Source organism: Chroicocephalus ridibundus, chromosome 5 (genome assembly GCF_963924245.1).
Source record: "Chroicocephalus ridibundus chromosome 5, bChrRid1.1, whole genome shotgun sequence".
In the NCBI taxonomy this organism is placed as follows: Eukaryota; Metazoa; Chordata; class Aves; order Charadriiformes; family Laridae; genus Chroicocephalus; species Chroicocephalus ridibundus.
In genome coordinates, this window is record NC_086288.1 from 58,822,353 (window position 1) to 58,840,670 (window position 18,318).

General features: G+C 37.2%; 1 protein-coding gene across 13 annotated transcripts in view; it reads right to left on the reverse strand.

Moving 5' to 3' along the window:
• Positions 1–18,318, reverse strand: part of PROM1 (prominin 1) — a 68,512-nt gene that overhangs the window by 18,945 nt on the left and 31,249 nt on the right. For all 13 annotated transcript variants that reach the window (XM_063335658.1, XM_063335667.1, XM_063335662.1 and 10 more), the window contains 9 exons: positions 14,054–14,174; positions 11,571–11,634; positions 9,202–9,291; positions 7,652–7,869; positions 7,163–7,237; positions 5,902–5,965; positions 3,947–4,106; positions 1,782–1,934; positions 818–941 (listed from right to left, as the gene is read on the reverse strand). In XM_063335658.1, coding sequence (XP_063191728.1) covers positions 818–941; positions 1,782–1,934; positions 3,947–4,106; positions 5,902–5,965; positions 7,163–7,237; positions 7,652–7,869; positions 9,202–9,291; positions 11,571–11,634; positions 14,054–14,174 — 1,069 coding nt within the window. The remainder of the gene's footprint in view (positions 1–817; positions 942–1,781; positions 1,935–3,946; positions 4,107–5,901; positions 5,966–7,162; positions 7,238–7,651; positions 7,870–9,201; positions 9,292–11,570; positions 11,635–14,053; positions 14,175–18,318) is intronic.

An 18,318-nucleotide genomic window follows, 5' to 3' on the forward strand; every position in this document is an offset into this window, starting at 1 on the left:
TTAGATTATAACGAGTGTTTCCTCTGGGAACTTTGAAATTTCTCTAGAGAATCTCTATCCTACATTTATAGCCTGGCTGTATTGTTTATACCTTTGTCACACGTTTTGTGTACTTAACAATATCTTTATTTGCACGTGCTTTGCAGACAGTGTATTTATCACCGGCCATCCTAAGAACCTGTATATCTGTTGTTTAAATAAACTGCACTGTTTAAGTAGCTAGTCGTTTCGGTTTCTCACTGAACGCAACCAAAGACTCGAGAGCGGCCATGCTAGTTCAGGAGCACGACTAGACTGAAGGTGCAGTCCACTATTAGTGTATCCAAATCGTAATAGTTTAATACATATTAAACGCGATTGGATTGATAGTGCTGAATTTGGCATCGCTCAGAATTTAAACCTAGTTGCACCTGGCCTCCCACCTCGGTGAGGAGTCTTAGAACACAAGGGGGTTTATCTTCTGCCAGAACCACTTTGCCCCTTTTCATGCAACACACCCAATAATGGAAATCAAAGCAAAACAGTGAATTCAACCTCTCTGGTGCAGAAAGTGAATATTAAACCTCCATGTCACCAAGAAATGCTAAATCAGAGAAAAAGTTACCTTCAAAGGAAGACAGGCATGCAGTATTTACACTGCAAAGCAAATTAAACCACGAAAGGATGAACATCTCTAGTCGGTGTGTAAGAGGAAAGTAAGACCAGATCCAAACTCACTTGAAGCGTCCCATAAAAAATAATATGCTATACATAACTGACAAGACCATCAGGACTCATGGGGATTCTATTCATTGTTTAATAACTTGAATAACTTCACCTTGAATAAAGTTCTATCTTCAAAGGGCTCACAGACCAGTTTTTCTACATTTCCACCTGTGACAAAAGTGAGCACCACTACAATCATCAGCACCCAGGAGAAAAGAAAACTGAATCCAACACCACTGAAAAAGAAATAAGTTGAGTAAGTTTTTGCTTTTTAAGAACAAAATACATATACTTCGGGCAACAGTGAAGCCAAGAGTTAGCAGCTATAACAGAGACACAAAAACTGGTAGATGACTGAAATACTTGCTTTCCAAATATGTTCTTGCCCTCTGAAGCATCTTATACATTTCAGCCCTGTAAAGTCTTCAGCTAAAGTGCACCTAAAATGCTCACATTTACATTGGGTGTGCAAATTCTTTTAAGAGTTAAGTTTAAGAGCCACAAAAGCACACAATTTTCTTTTTTAAATTCAACTCTCTAGCCTTGTGCTATCAAGAGAGTTTTACACAGACTTCAGACACAATCTTCTCTTACACCCAACAGAAATTACATTAAACCACTACTGGGAACTTCCAAGAGCAACCTCACACCTCATAGTGCTCTGAGAAATTCAAATGTTTCTTACTTCCTTGCATGGCTTTTTTTTTTGCTTTTGAGCAAGTGCTCAAGTGTACTAAAAACCTAAAAATTCCCTTTATGTTTTCAATTACCTGTTCCCAGTTTTTGCAATTTCCAAATAGGCTTACTCAAATTCATTTGCTATAGCACTTGCCTTAAAACAGTAGATTCAGAGGTTTTATCCTTCATCTATGATCCTCATTGAAAGAGCAACCCAAAAATCCCCAAGTCCCTCAGTGGAAATACGTGAGATTAATATTTATTTTTGTTCTATTTTTTTCTGCACATAAACACAGGTATGGAAACAAATTCTTTTCACACATATGTCCTTCAAAATCATTAAAACCAACCTTCTACAGGCACCTTTATTTTGTTTTTCACCAATAAGCGAAACTTACGCCATAAGAAAATTTCCTCCAGTGTTGGAAATGCAGCCTCTGGTTGTGGGAGAAGCGTGTTTATCGTAACCACAGGTGCCACATAGTAGTCCAAGATAGAAGAAGACCAGAATCAGGACCAGCACGCAGCACAGAATGAGACAACCAAGCCACCTAAGGAATAAAAGCCAAAGTGCTTGGTTATTAGCATGCAAAGAACACACTGGAGACCTGCAGCATACATCAGGCGGTGCTGTATTCCCAACTGGCCCACTCCTGCTTCTGTTTCAGCAACAGAAGTTAGCAATGAAAAAATGCTTTTCCTCCATTAGCATGCATTTTGGCCCATAAATTAATCACTGCTGGATTACAGACAGCTGCTACTGAAGGGTTGTGGACCAAACATCACAGGAACAAGGTGTTCCCAACTCCAGTTACTGCAGGTGGACTGTACCGAAGTGCGCCAAGTGGAACAAACAATGACTCAGAGGAGGGAGGGTAATTTATTCAAGAAGCAAAGGAGAAATTTATGACTGTGGACTGGCCATTGGTCATGAAGTAGGTAATTGCTCTTACTATAAGGCTTACTACTTATTGCACACAGTGTGTTAGGCTTGTAATTGTAAATAACTGTGTTTAAAGCTATTAAAACCTAGGCTTTGTGTGTCTGTGCTGGAATGCTTTCAATGTATGGAACAGTTAATGGAACTAGATCAGGAGAAAGATCTTTTGTAGGAACTGAACTTTCATTTTATTAATTAAATCACAACAGTTCTATCTGTCCACGTATTTGGAGCACATCCATTTGTTCACATGTTTTATATCTCATTCTAGCCTTTCACCTTCTCCCAATTCCCTCTGCTCTTCCTTTTCCCTTTGTCACTTCTCCCAGCTTATATTTCTTAAGTTCCCTTTTCTCCTCCCTGTAGCTTTGTGGAGAGAAAGCAGGAACCAGAAAAATCGGAGGAAGGAATATCATAATGAATAGGCACAGCCAAGAAAGAGAAAGAAAAACACTAATGCTGACAGGCACATTCATAAAAGAATACTTGTGAAGAACTACAAATAATGCACCTGTTATTAAGAAAGGGATGGATAGAAAATAATTTGGACAACTACAGGCTTCTTGGTTTTACTTGTACTTCAAGTACTACTATGTTAAGCTTGACAAGAATGGGTATTTAAGTACCACGTGGATAAGATATATTTCTCCACTTTTTCGAATCTAAATACAAGATTAATAGAGGCATACTGTATCAGAATGAAGCAATATATTTATTTGGTTAAATACAATCTGAGCTTCAAAGAAAATATTGATAAATTTGTCAAATTAAGTCTCCCCACAACAACTGCCAGGTAAGGAATGGGCTAAAGGCAAGGTTATAAGTAAGGTTCTCACAGTTCGGTCTTCTGCACACTTCTATTTAACATTGAATTAAAGCCACTAGCACAGTTATTCTGTAGCAGTGAAACTGATTATGACACAAAGATAGACGCAATTATCGATATAGGATCAACTGAAGTGTCGGAATGTAGGGAGAACTTGATGAGGCTGAAATGACTAAAACTGGACAATGTTACATGGTATGAAATCAAAAGCTTTATGCTTCAAAATATGAGATTATTACTCAAATATAGGAGCCGCACAAGTCTCAAATAGGAAGAATATGCTTTTCTCAAGGTACAATCAACCCATGTGTTCACAAGGACAAGTACTACACCAGTAGGAATAAGCATGGGTGTGCGAAGATTTACAAGGTGTGAAGCAGAATCCGTGCTACTCCTCCTCTGTGGTAGAAAGCGTGCAATAAAAAGGGATTGGCTTCAAGGCCTCTCTGGTCCTATGCTCTCACAACTTACCTACAACTCAACAAAAACAAGCCCTAAATGAGATGTCGCCCTGACATTGTGAAACAATCCATTCCTCTTCGACACCTACCTCCCTGAAAAAGGCTTGAAGGCAGAGAGAGCAGAAACTACCTCTTGCTCCGTAGTGGAACAGCACCTCATCATTGATTAGCTGCAGCTTTGGTTTTCACCAAAATGCCAGTAACAAACAGTTGCCCTATAGCATCTTTGTTTCACTGTGTTTATCATTAATAGTTTAAATAGACTTTAAAGAACATCAAAATATGACAAAGTATTAACAGGTAGCACTTCACTCCTGCCTTATTTCCCATACATACCTGTAGAAATCGTACTGCTCCACTACCGGAAAATAATCTTGAACGTATGCTTCACTCTGTGTGAGATATATTGTCAAGTCCGCTAAAATCTTCTGAACAGGGAGCGCTTTTGTGAAGGTAGTGATATTTGAACCAACAGATTCCAGCACGTTTTTGATATCTAAAAGAATAAACATATTGCACTGTTACAGATTCAGAGAAGAAATTTACATTCCACATATGCATTATAAAATGCTACTTAAGCCATTTGCCACATGTAACAAGCAAGCCATGAAGACAAGCGTGAAGAAGAGACAAGCAGGCAACAAAAACATTGAGCTTCAAAGTAACACAATGGTGTTTTAAAATGCACGCTTTATTTTTAGCATTCAGTTTAATGACGAAAGATGTAGATGTCGAGCCAGAATTCTTTCTTTCCTTTTGTTATAATGAATGTGTCACTTTTTATCTAGCCAGTTTAAATCTTGCTTTTCATGCAATATTGCAAATGAGTCTTGCACCGACTTTGCTCAGTGCAAATTGTCTTGCACTGGGCAAGACAATTAGCCACTAAGTTTACGAAGGAGAAGATCAAAATCTATTTAATCTTCATACATTGGGAATACAACACTGTGAAAGAAATTAGACTGCCTATATTGAGAATCTATACTAGTTATTAAAAAAAGACTACTTAAATAAATTCATTCTGATTAGTTAGCAGCACTCTTGAGATAATGATCAATTAAGCTTTTTCCCCCTCAAATTATGAATGAACACACTACCCTATACGTACAATTTAGATACACACTATTTAGATACACAAAAACATGATTACTTCACTTATTACACATATTGTCTACTTGTAAATAGCAGTTTCTGTTTACTCTTCCCCTTCTTCCAACTTGGAACATACTTGAAATAGCAGAATATAAAACTAGAGGTTTCAATTTGGTAGTATTTCCTCTCTTTCTCAAAAAACAACTGGACAAGTTTTTGGCTGTTTGTTTTGGTGTTTATTCTCCTAAATTCAACCAGGTACCACACTAGTAAATTATTTTTTTTTAAATTTCATTTGTAACTCAAACTCAGTTTTTATAAAAAACCAAAACCCTAACAATTTATAAGTAGATAAATTAAGATGGCCTGTCTGTGTTTATGCATATCAGCAGGTACTGAAAAATGAGTAAATCTGCACTAGATTTCCTAATAAAAAGTATAACATCAGTTTTAGAAAACTGGCTCATTTTAGGCAAATTCACACAGTATACTGTGTTTGTGTACATACTGTGTTTCACTTTGCCCAGGAAAAAAAAAAAAAAAGAAAAACTTACAAGGAACAGCTGTTTATATATGCAGAACAGGTCCACAGTGCAAGAACAAAAATTAAAACAGATTAGTACACATAAAGTATTATTACATTTTATTCAAACGTCAAGTGTCCAGGTACTGTCAAAGAGTAACAGTTTAAAGCCCAAGTAACAAAACAATTAAGACAGACATTTTAATTATCCCTAAGGCGTATTTTTACCTCCCCTTCACCATCCACTACATTTTAATACAGCAACAGGCAGGTTTAGCTTTTTTTAAACATTACACTCCTAAATACGTCACAGACATATCAGTCAAAGAAAATTAGCTTTTCAACCAAATAAAGATAAGGCATCAATGTGCAGCTGGGATCCTAAGATTTCTTATTACTTAAGCGGTAAAAAGCCTAGCAAATAAAACTCCTCCATAAAGTACCATATGGTCTATTTTTAGATTTAATTTTGGGTCCTCATTAAGACACAGTTGCTTTCTATGGCTTTTTTGTGTCACCAAATGTAAAAAAAAAATAAATTAAACCTTACATTTTCATTTTTAATTACTTTTAGCACAGAAAATATATTATCAAGAAAAGAAAACAAAAACATTGGTCAGTGATGTAAAAACATCAACATTAAAAAAATCAAAGTTCAAAGATAGATTGTCCTCACCTGATAAAATGTTCCTGGTTTGATTCACCACTAGGTCTGGAGTGTCATTAAATGCTGCATAACCCTAAGAATAAAAGTTGGAAAAACTATAATAAGTTTCTCACCACAAAATTTATTTATTGCAATTTTATTTCCGTTTATACAAGGAGTAAAAGTATACACATGCTAAAATGTACGTGGTAATACTATGAAAAATACATTTTTATCACTGCACATTAGAAAAGGTCAAAGCAAAATAGGAACTGAAGTATATTTGAGATTCAGTTTGCTCTCCAGGATACTCCTTGAAAAAAAAAAAAAAATCTACATTTAAATACACATGCACCCGTCACAACCATCTCCAACTTTATATTACTGTTGCCTGTCAGATCTATCTCATACAAAACTGAGAACACACCTATGAAGACTCAGTAAGTGAAAGGAGTAACTGCGTACCAAATACCTCCTCTTTGCCATTCTATGCTGTCTTCAATACGAAACGCATGTTACCAACACTGAAATCCAACTGCCTCTGAAGACATTGCAACCCTTTCTTTAGTGAGAAGGGGAAAGACAGGGTCTAAAAAGTGGTGAGCAAGCTCAGTAGCTCATCTGGACAGAAAGCAGAAGCCACTGCAGTGGATGCTGAAGTCTCTTACTTCCTGCAGCCTGATCACTTCAGGCAGGGCTCTGAGCCTTTGGTTTCAGAAAACGTCTTCTATTCCAAACAAACATTTTCAGGTTGCTAGATTTTTTTAAGCTGCTAAAACTAAGCCATTTTTTTCATAGGTGAAAATCATGGCATTTCATGTATAGTCTTGCAAAAATACTAACAAATAATTACATTAGGTCCATTGCACCAGACTTAACATCAATTATGCATATAAAGAATTTGAAAGACATATGTCAAAACAGCTGGAATAAAATACAACTAACTAGGACAGCATGGATTTTTTTTTCCCTTTAGTTTGAATCAAAAAATACAGAGCATGCGAGTAAATCCATGTTTCTGCCTTTTTGTCTTTTTAAGGATTATTCTTTCAAGCAGACAATTAGCAACACATTTTTGATCTGTAGTATCCTGGGCATATAAAGCACTACATTCATACTTTCAAATATTTAATCTTGGCCAAAAAATGAAATAATAAGGAGAGAGATCCACCATGAGGCAGGATAAGGCAGGAACAAGAGAACTCTGCTTGAGAAAGCCAAGGGAAAACAAGTGATGTGCAAGTATCCCAGTTTATTACTTAACAGTTTACAAGCCTGTCAAGAAACATACCTTTTGAACCAGACTAGAAAGGTCTATTTTAAGGACATCGTTGACCTTGGCAAGCTGTGAGCTCACTCCTGGCAACTAGGAAGCAAAAAGCATTCTTGAGTCACACCAAAGGAGTAGTCTTGCTAATTTACTAAACGTTTCAAAGATATGAGAGAGGGCAAAGAAAATAGAAAGACAAATTGTAGTAGAATCTTTTTAGCACACTCCTGAAACCTTTGCTGTACAAAAGTAAAGCTTAACACAGTATTTTTTGGGAGGGCGGATTATTGCATTGCCCAGAGCAGCACTTTAACATAGCCGCTTGACACACACTTTATCCTCTTCTACACAGAAGATGAAAACAGCGATGGGAATTACCCAGAAACACAGAATAAGGGAAGGTCACGTATCTCACAAGTGACAGCACGTACCAAGCCAGTAAGCTGCAGAGACACTACTGAGCTTATTCAAGGCAATCACACTGAAAGAGTCTGAAAAATATTCTCTTACCCCACTAAAATTGGCATTGATGTTCAGTTGATTTAATGAATTCCTGATGATATTGCAAGTTGAGGCAGCCTGAGTCACAGAGCACGCCGAATCATTGAGGGTATTGCTTAGATGCATTTTAACATCTGTCAAGTTTGCATGAAGCCTCTCTGTTCCCTCCTGCAAAACCTCTACAGAGACACTCACATTTTCCAGTGCTTCCTTTGTTTCTCTGATGGCTGCAAGGATGTACAGTTTTTTAAAAGAAAAAAGTTAGAAACCAGTCTATAGAAACAGATATGAAGAGAAAGTGCACAGGCGCAAAAGCTACAATATTCTTAACAATACTGATTTAAACAACCCTGCCTCCCTCCCACAAAAGCCCTCTAACACAGAATACTTATTTATTGCACATAAAAATACGTCACTTACGTTTTCCTACAAACAAATGAATGCTCAGGTTACTCTTATTGAGATTCTATCCACTTCCCAGATTAGTCCTTTCTACCCTTTCCCCATCTCTTCTTACCCAGTGATTTCAGTAAAGAACTTTAATACTTGGCCATTAGAAATTAAAAGAAAGCCCATATTCACAAAACAGTATTGTCAGGTTTTTTGGTTATAATTCAATTCACAAGTTATGTAGCTGCAAGATGAAAGGGAAAGAGATCACGTTGCATCAGCAATCATTAATGAGTGTTCAACACTGGCTTTAGATTTCATCCCAATCACACCAAACCAAAAAACAACCACTGAACGGGTGTTTAATGGACAAAAAACCACACAGATACAACTAAAGATACACAAGTTACAAAAATAAAGTGCACTTCACACAACACAAGGTTTTATTGTATGTTTTACCTTTGATAGCCCTTTCCACTTTGACTTCAAGACAAATAAGAGAAATAAAGCAAAACAAAAAGAGAACGATGACGAGTGAATGAGAAAGAATTCATGGGTAAAAAATACCAAAGTGACTCAAATTCACTGATGCCTTTCCCTTTGCTCTATGAGCTGTATCTGATTCCTGAAAAAAAAAACCTTAAATGGAAAAAATAATAGAAGACTGCTTTCTTTAAACGTAGACAGAACTAAGTATGAACAATGCTAAACTCAAAGACACAATGAAGAAATGATTAGCATGGTTAGCACTCTCATAACTGGCTTGTCAGTGTACAGAATGGGGCCACTTGTATGTTCACTCCCTGACCTGTTGAAGACTAACCTGCAAAGACCTACGGACAGCCCTTAAGGCACAGTTTTCCTAGTCTTCCTATATTCAATGGAAAGGGACAACCACCTGGAGCAGGGAATTTGGATTTCAGCTCTCTTCAATGACTGCTGAAACTAGGCATCAACAATGGCACATAAATCTTGGTTTAGTTTTTAAATATATTTATAAACCTCAAAATACCTGAAATCCTCAGTTCAAAATAAACATCCAGGCATTTAGAGAAGTGGTAAGTCGAATCACGGTACTGCATAAAGCCATCCCATGCTGTGCACTAGAAAGATGATGCCTGTCTTACCATGGCAGCAGAACATTAATACAACAGGATGTACATCTTTACCTCCTGCCATTGTCAGAGCTGCATCAAGTGCGGGACGCACTTCTTTTCCCAGCTGTTCTTGAACTCTACTTCCAAGCAATGGTCCAACATCTGTAGGACAAAGAGACAAAAAAACCCAAACGTTACACACTAGTTCAATTTAAACTTCCTCTTAGCATAGGTGCTGTCAGACTCTTATTTAAAGTATACGTATATTATTAAAATTTCTAGGGCCTGACAGTTAGAACTTAGTGACAGAAAATGAAGCAGGAACACGGTTCTCCTTTAGCTAGCTGCAGGCCAATAAATGAAAGCAGTAAATCAAAATATGGTGGAAAACATTCACTAGCACTTGACCATATAGGTAAAGACACACAACATTTCAACAAACTCCAAAATTCGTATTTAATTGCATTTACTACTTTTTTGGAAACATATTTTTTTTGTCCCCACAATCCATCTTAAGAGATCCAACACCTGGATGGGAATTTTGTGGCATACTCTTTCACTACACGCTATGTTTTCATAGTGCAAGAGAAACAAGAAAATTAATTATTTCCCTTTTTCCTGTTCCTCACGTATCCAGCAATGTCAAGGTCACCCACAAGCCAGACCTGCCAGCCATCCTGGCTGCAATCTCTTAAGCGTGTTAAGCACACATCTGCCGGCCCCTGACCCCCTGGCTCTCAGCGCTGGCTTCATGCTTACCCACTGCTGTCCCCTCCTCCAAACCCTCCTGCCCCACTGCCCACAAACAGAAACAAAGCTTTAATTCAGCAAGACGACACACAAATGCCAAGCAGAGTTTGGTGATGCATCTTCATGTAACATATCCTTTAGGTAGTTGCTGGGTCCCTTCTGTTTTCACATCATGGTGAACAGCTTTTCAAATTTTTTTTTGCTCTTGGTGAGACAGAAGCATCCATTACTGTCAGCACTGTCGTGTCTGGCTTAGGATGAAAATTTTTATCAAGCAGAAAACACTTCTCAGCATCTCCTTAGGGTGGGCAAACTGAACTCATCTACATTTCTCTCAAGGTTTATGCTACTGTTGATTCCCTTAGAATGAAATCCTTTTGTCCCCAGGTGTCACACACTTAATTCTGGTATTTCAAGAAAATAAAAGCTATCTTTATTTATTGATAGGCATTCTCATCACAGATCCAACTAGGTTCCCGTTAACTAACATATTAAACTGGTATTCAGAACAAATAAATATTTAATTTGAAATTTCATTTAGAGTGCCTGGGAAGCCACAAGCTAGTACTTGAAATGCAGATGTCAATTTGTTGTTATTATTATAGGCTTAAAGATGACACACTTTCTTTACACCAGAGTGTTCCTGCCTAGAATTAAGTACGAAGACTACTACTACTTTCGCAACCACATTCAATGTGCTTTAGTAGCCTCATATAGACAAGACACACAGACCTCAGGGTATGTCAAGCTGGCTGCATTGAAAACTACCTTTAAAATACGTTTTAAACCTCGACAGAAGCATAGATTCTATGCATGGTAAGTCAATTCATAGTAAGTGCTGCCACAGTTGCATAGTTTGATCCCAGCAGAGTGCTGTTTAAAACAGGTTTTGGTATTTCTGTATTTCACTTTAGTCCCAAATGAAGACCTGTACACATTTATTAACACCTACTAACAGTGCATCTTGAATTCTAATCTGCACTGAATACAGTCAGCCCTTTCTATTATTATGATTTTTGTAAAGTGATGCTTAAATTAAAACTAAAAAATAAAAAAAATCAGTGGTTCGGTTGTTTCTGTTTCCTGAGAGCTTTAAAAGGTGACGCCTCATATTGTAACTGCGCTGAAGGGGAAAGCGCAGCAGTTGTATCTCGAGCTTTATCTCCTGCTCTTCAACTGCTCATTCTGAAATGGCAAATATGTTAAGCAGCTTTAGAAAGAAGATAAGCTTATACCTCAACTTCTAGCTGAGTAGAGGACAAAGGTATAACAACAAAAATAAACAAATACGGAGATTTCTCGCTCAATGGAACCATCACAACAGCTAGTAGCTCTGTTCCTTGACATTTGACTCCACTGTTAAAAACTGAGGAATAATACTCTAAAAAAACATTAACTATTAGTGGTTACTGAACTATAAAAAGGAAAATAAAATATTAGCCTGACTTACTGTATAAGCCATTTAATAAAAGATTTTTATTTCAGGAAATAATACGCATTACATGTGCTCCAAGACATTTTATGTGAAGTGAATCTCAGGTTTTAGTCTCATTTACCACTAAGAACAGCACTTTTGCTTGAAAACCATATTCTCATAAATAAAATTTTACTTTGCATTACGAGCTATTTATATCACCTTATTGAAATCTTTAAATACACATCACTAACTCCCTTTAAATCAAAGTACTTACTATTTAGGTCAGAGAGTGCTTTATCCTTAGTTGTGTTGTACTGGCTCACCAAGTAGTCAATTTGCTGAAAAGACGATGATAAAAAAAAAATATTGAAATGACTGGTAAAAAGTAACGTTTTTAAATAATAAGTCAACCTGCCACTTTGAAACAATCAAAATATTTGTGCGAACCCCCGAAATCCTGGCATTCTACTGTTTTCAGTTAGTATAAGACATGTCTAACTGGGAAATCTACTTAATTGGAACATGTCTGGGGTAAATGATTCAGCTTAAAAGTGTTAAGTAGCAGGAACTGTGGCCTTATGAAGGCTTCCAGTTGGTGAGGCCAATAAGGTTTTGCATGTCTTCATCTCTGTTATTTGATTTTCTAGCGGCACTAGTTCCTCCTTTATGGAGAGACACGCAGCAAGTTGATGGGGTGGTAATTTGGAAGGAATTCACCCATCAGACTGGCTCATATCTGGGCAGCCTCTCAGACCTTCTCTTGTGGAAAGGAGCTGGCTGGCTTAATGCAAATGGTTTTCTTTACCCCCAGGTGGATTTGGCCCAGTCACAACTTGGGCTCTACCAAGACATCGTAAGAATAAGAAGCAGCAACTTAGTTACAACCAGATTCTGGGTGAACACCATCAAAGCATCATCCCAAGTGGAAATCTCACTATACTAATTTTGAAAAGACATTAAATAACCTTCATTCATTTCTGCGTGTTTAAAAATAATGCATTACAAATCCTACCCCAACTCAGTTAAAGTAATGTAAAGGCTCACATACTTGACAAATGGGGTTCCAACTTTAAACGTGACTTATATGTGTACCAAAGCATATCTGACTTGCAGTCTCAAACTTTCCGTGGAGTAAATAAAAAATAACAGACAAAAAACCACCCTCAAACCAACCTATCGATCATACGGTAGTGGATATAATTAAATGACAAAGTATGAGGCAAACCTCCTTTTCCTAAAAGAGGAAAAAAATTTGAGAGTTTCTTAGTAAGAAGGCTGTAGGTATATTTTTGTTTCTTTGTTTGTTTTGTCTTCCTAGGCTAACCTGAGGACTAAAATTTTGCAGGGCTACAAGTTTTTGCTTTGTCTCCAGCAAAGTCACATACTAAAGACGATTCTGTATGTGTTATCACTCAATACTCATAGTCTGCAAATCTTCTACGACATGAACTCTTAACATGTGACTTCTTTTAGAAATCCTATTATGTACCATACACCTCATACTGATGAGTCAAGGACATCAGGTAGGATTTCAGAGCTTTATCGCCAATTAATTGGATTCTACAACTTCTTGAAGAAGCTGAAGTCCTTCTCCTATCCTCAAAAAAATTCTTACACATGTGCATGTATACATGATACCCATGTATCTTCTCTGACAAAACGACTTAGAAGATGTATCTGATGACTACATCATTAAGTATCATGAAGTCTAGAAAATAAAAATTAATAGTCTTGCACAGAAACTGAAAACCTACTATCTGAGACTTCGAGGAATCCCTGGCATGAGTGTTCAAATCTTGACACTTTTAAATTCAGTAATTCATGTGGTTTTATTAACTTTTTAGCTAGTGTCTATTTTTTTTCCCCTCTATTAATATAGTTACTTCTACGAAAACCAACTCATTGGTCACGGGAGCCCAGAGTTACTGTGACTGGGAGGCTACCGCACTCGTGGATCCCACATAATGGTGTGAACTCCATTTATCTAATTTATCAGTCACATGCAAGTAAAACAGATTAAACTAAATTTAATTAATTAAAATTAATGAAAGCCAAGATAATAGGACTGTTGGACTTCTCCTAATCCATGAAGAACTGAAATTTGTACATAGGAAAGTTTACAAGTCTTCCTTACTAGCATTTCTATTTTTTTCAATGCAAAAAAGACATGAAGAGGACTGCTTTGGGTACTTGAAGGAGAAGGAGAAAGGGGAGAATCTTTCCTGTTCAGTATGGCACAATATGACACTAGTTTAAAGAAAAAAAACAGTCAAAAATACTTCTGGAAAATGAGTTATTGTAGCTCACTCCCAGAACACGTACAAGTTAAGTTCAAAATACAAGGAAACAGGAAAGAGCAAAAACGAATCCAAGTTTTCATGTAATATCCTTTTTTTTTAATATGTATTCCTTTTAAAGCCATATTTTTTTCAAATGATTCACCTTCTGCTAGCGATCTGCACTAGTTCAGTGGGAGGAAAAGGGCCTACAAGCATCGTTGCAGCATAGCACAGCTCAAAAGTTGCTCAAAGAATGCTGATCCGTCAGGATAACTCCCAAACATTTACTGCTATGTGAAAATGTCTTACCTTGCATCATTTATTCTACTTCATGAGACTGACACACAAAGAATAAACAAAATACTGCAAGTATGATTTATACCAAATAGAAAGAAACAATTATTTTCTGCAATACTTCTTTTCTTACTTCCACCTCTTCCCTCCCACCCCCATTCCCCATAAGCAAAAAATTCTTTACCGCTGGAGTATCATTAAGGAAAATTTTCAGATCCTTAAAATTACTGTTAACCAGTTTCTTTGCTCCTCGGACTTGGTTAGTTAAATGCTGGTTGGCAGCATATGCACAGAGCACTCCAACACTATAAAAAATACAGATAACAGATATTTCTTTATTAGTGTAAATGCCCGTTCTGACATAAAACAGAACCAAAAAATTACAGGAAAAAAAAAAGTCAACATCATCAAAACGGTGGTTTCCATAGATTTACACATTCTTTTTCTTACTACAAGTTCTCACATGCACCACGAGGCGGAGCAGAGGAATTAGCCATAAGGGCTGATATTGTACTACTAATGCAAAAAAAAATAAGTTCAGAACTTCAGAAGTTATTAACATACAGGTACCTATCCATTTGCATTGATACTGTCAGAAAACGTATATAGTATAGTAGTAAATTGTATGAGACTTAGAAATGTTAGTCTCTTTTACAAGTATCATTAACCTTTACACAGCAAATGCTCAGAAAACATCTGTAAAAAGAAATATTTTACATTTGAAAATGTCAGCAGCATGTACTCATAATGGCCCAATTTATTTACATAATTGCACAGATCTTTTAAAAGCACAAGAAGAGTCCCTATTAATGCTAAAATAATATATAAGCCTTTCCTGGTAGTAAAATAAAAGGTGAAAAGTGAGCAAGATTTCTATTCAGCACTGATGCTGATTATTTTCTATTTGATCATTCCCCACTGTAAAACTCTAATTACAGCATGGCAGATCTGCACAAACAGTAAGTAAAAAAGGCAATTAAAAAAATCCCATGAGAGGCTTCAAAAACTCTCCCATGATCCTTAGATTTTTGTTTAGTTTAGGTGTAAAACAGACTTAAAAAGAAGGATGACTTTTTGGTTTTAAACGTCTCACATTCACAACAGCTAACCCTTCCGACAAGCACCAGAAAAACCAAGAGTAAGCACCAAAGTGGTAATAGCCTCAAAAGCACGCCAACTACAAACCCGCTTGATGGGTTAAGCGCTAACTTTCTGCAGATTTAACCACTAGGCTCAACCCAGGCATGAGACATCCCCAAAAGGCAAACGCTGCCTAGAGGCTGCAGTCAGGTGCATTACAGGGAATTTCTCTGGATGGCACACGGATGGCAAGTATAATTCTTGCTCCAAAGAATGTATTTTCAAAGGAAGCCATAATACAGCCACGTAAATGAGAAATGAGACAGTGGAGAGCAAACGGTACCTAGAATAACATGATTTGCATATCCTGCCAAGACAGGAGCAAACACACTGATGATGCTTGCCTCCTCTTCTCAGTGATCCAAAACCTTCATCTTTATTTTACTTTTCCTGTTTTAACTTTCCTGAAGAAGGCAAAGGCTTGTTCTCCCGGTAAAACTGGTCTCAAGTACTAAAATCTTTGCTGCTCTGACAAAGACTCTCAGCAGGAAAATTCTGATTTCAGAGCATGATACAGGGAGAGATGGCAAGACTATTCCCCACAGGTGCTAGTCTACTAGGATTGCTTCAATAACATTTTTCTCAATATCCAAAAAAAATCCAGAACAGGATGACAGAATTTGACATAAATATGTTGCTTCTCTACCCAAAGTTTAACAGCTATGTCTTCAAAACTGGCCATTTACTACCTTCCTAGTCATCACTAATGAACAAAGGGACACCAATGTTTATCTTACTATTTATTAAACTAACAGCAAATGCCATAGTCTTATTTCCACTATGACCAACACTCCAGTAGCCATTATCATCAGCTACCACCCATGGAATGACAACTCAGAATGCATAAAATGCCAAGAAACAGCAATTTTCAATATAAGGAGACATAAGCAGTTTCATTTTGGACACATGCAATATATTATTTCTTTTCACTCTACAGTGATGGTAACAGTTGTTTGTTTGGGGTTTTTTTGGTGGTTTTTTTTTTGTTTGTTTGTTTGGTGTTTGGTTTTTTGGTTTTTTTTGTTTTGTTTTAAAATCAGAAGACAAACTATCTCACACTACCAGGAAAAGTAAATATTTGTACGTCACTCTGAGGTTTGGAGTTTATAACAACATCCTTGTTCTTTGGACAGCCATCATCTTTATGTCCTTTCAATGTTACACTCACAGAGCGCAAGGGTCAATTGAAGCTAACAAAACAGTACTTTGTAAGACTTGAGCACAACCATTTTTTCTCTTCAGTCTCCTAAATGGAAGTAGTGGGAGGAAACAAGATACTGGAGATGCTTTAAGCAGACAAGGCACTCTGAACAATTGCGACTACATTCTGAATGTAACTAAACAAATACACAACATAAGCATGGAAAAATCTATTTATTACATAGCTGAGCCTTGAGTCAACATTCAATAAGCAGCTACAAGGAGAGAAGCATAAAGCAGGAATAAAAAGGACAAGCCTTTTCTGTAACAGGTTAGAGAACTGTTTAAACAGTCTCTCTGGGAGTCAGATATTCCACACTCAATTTCTTGTCCGGTTTCACAGACCAACATAAATGTTACTCATCGAGTTGCAGGGGCGGATCCAAGCTTCTCCTTCAGCTGTGCTTGCAACAGAATTTCAAGTCCCAGAACAGAAACTCTGAACAGATTTACGCACTGGTGAAACACCACCTTCCTCGCTACCAGCTAATGAATTTAAGAAATATGGGATAGAGATTTCTGTCCAATTCTTTCAGATAATGTTGGTTCCCAGGCTCTGAACAACAGGCATTACCAACCTCACAAAGCCAAGAGGCTGCCTACGAAGGCTGCATGAGGTACTTGCTAAGATACCACGTATTGTTCCTGTCCTTCAGACTTGTCTTTCCCTACCTTCCTATATAACAACTTAAGTTCTTTCTTGAAGTTGTGGATAACACAAGCTCTCTTGGAAGGACAGAAAACTATGTATTTTTCTATCTAATAGCCAGGACACTTTCTATTACCAGTATTACATTTGGAATTGCAATGTACACTTTCTTAAAAATCCAGTGTCCCTTCCTTTTCTTTATGACGTAGAGGAATTAATGAAATCCCATTTCTTTCACAGAGAAAATGTGTGTTTGCCTAAGCCTGAAGATGACTAGGGTATAAAATGAAATAGCAGTTCTCTGTCCCTAAACTCTCATTTAACCTTTGAGGAAAAGCACGTTGTTGTTTTAATGATAAATTTGGAATATCAAACCCACTCAGCTACCTATTTGATAGATTATTTCTACACCCTGTGGTTTTTAGCAATAGAATCCTACTTTGTATGACAAAATTCTTGTCTAAAACCTGCAAATTATCAAAATACTACATGTATTTCTGACTCAATCTACCAAAAGGAATATATCAAACATAAAATTTATCTACTGGAAATTACACATTTAAGGCCTATTCATTTTAAGATAAACAATTGTGTACATAGTCACAAGATTTCTGACTTGCTTCTTATACCTCTCCTTGAGGAAAGCAGACTTCCCACCTACAGCTCACCTTCAAAGAGCACATCTAGGTAGAACTTTTTTTTTTTAATAAATAAAATCTGTCATCTTTGTGTTTTCTTTACATACTATTCCAGTAAACTTAGTGCTAAAACTTTACCCTAATTACCAGAGCACTGTATCAGTGGACAAGTGAGAAGAAATAATGTTTCTCATGAGTAAAATCTACTAGCTGAAATCTTTTAAAACCTACATTACCAGCATAAACATGTCGGTGTGAACTCGCATGCTCACACACAGAAAAGCCATCCCCTTGTTATTTTCAAGTTCTCAAGAGTTGTTGCCTATATACACATAATCTACTGTAAGCTCTCTGTTCCGCGTCTTCCCCCTACTAATATGCTATGATGCATGTGACCCGTCTTTCCCAGCAAAGGAAAGATAGTTTAGACCTGTTTAAGCCCAAATCCATGCCAAGGACTGGGGGGGGGGGGAAAGGAGAAAAAAAAAAAAAAGAGGCTCTTGTTTCCTGCTCGTCGAAGTTCTGATCCATTGACCGAGAGAATCCCAGAACAGCTGGCACTGCAAGAGAGATGGAAAGAAGATGCAGAACATACACTTAGATGGTACCTCCTGAAGAAGTCCATCTGCTAGAAATCCTTCACGTTACCTCCAGCAGCTGTCTGCACATACGTTCTGCTAGACAGCCTTTAAAACTAAGCTCCACTGGCAGAGATGTGGGTTCAGGGTACTCTGATGGATGAATGCCTTGCTAAATGCACCTTCTGAAGCAGCGCGGCACTTGGTGAAGGAGTCTATGTCTCCCAACGCCCTGCCAGGTGAC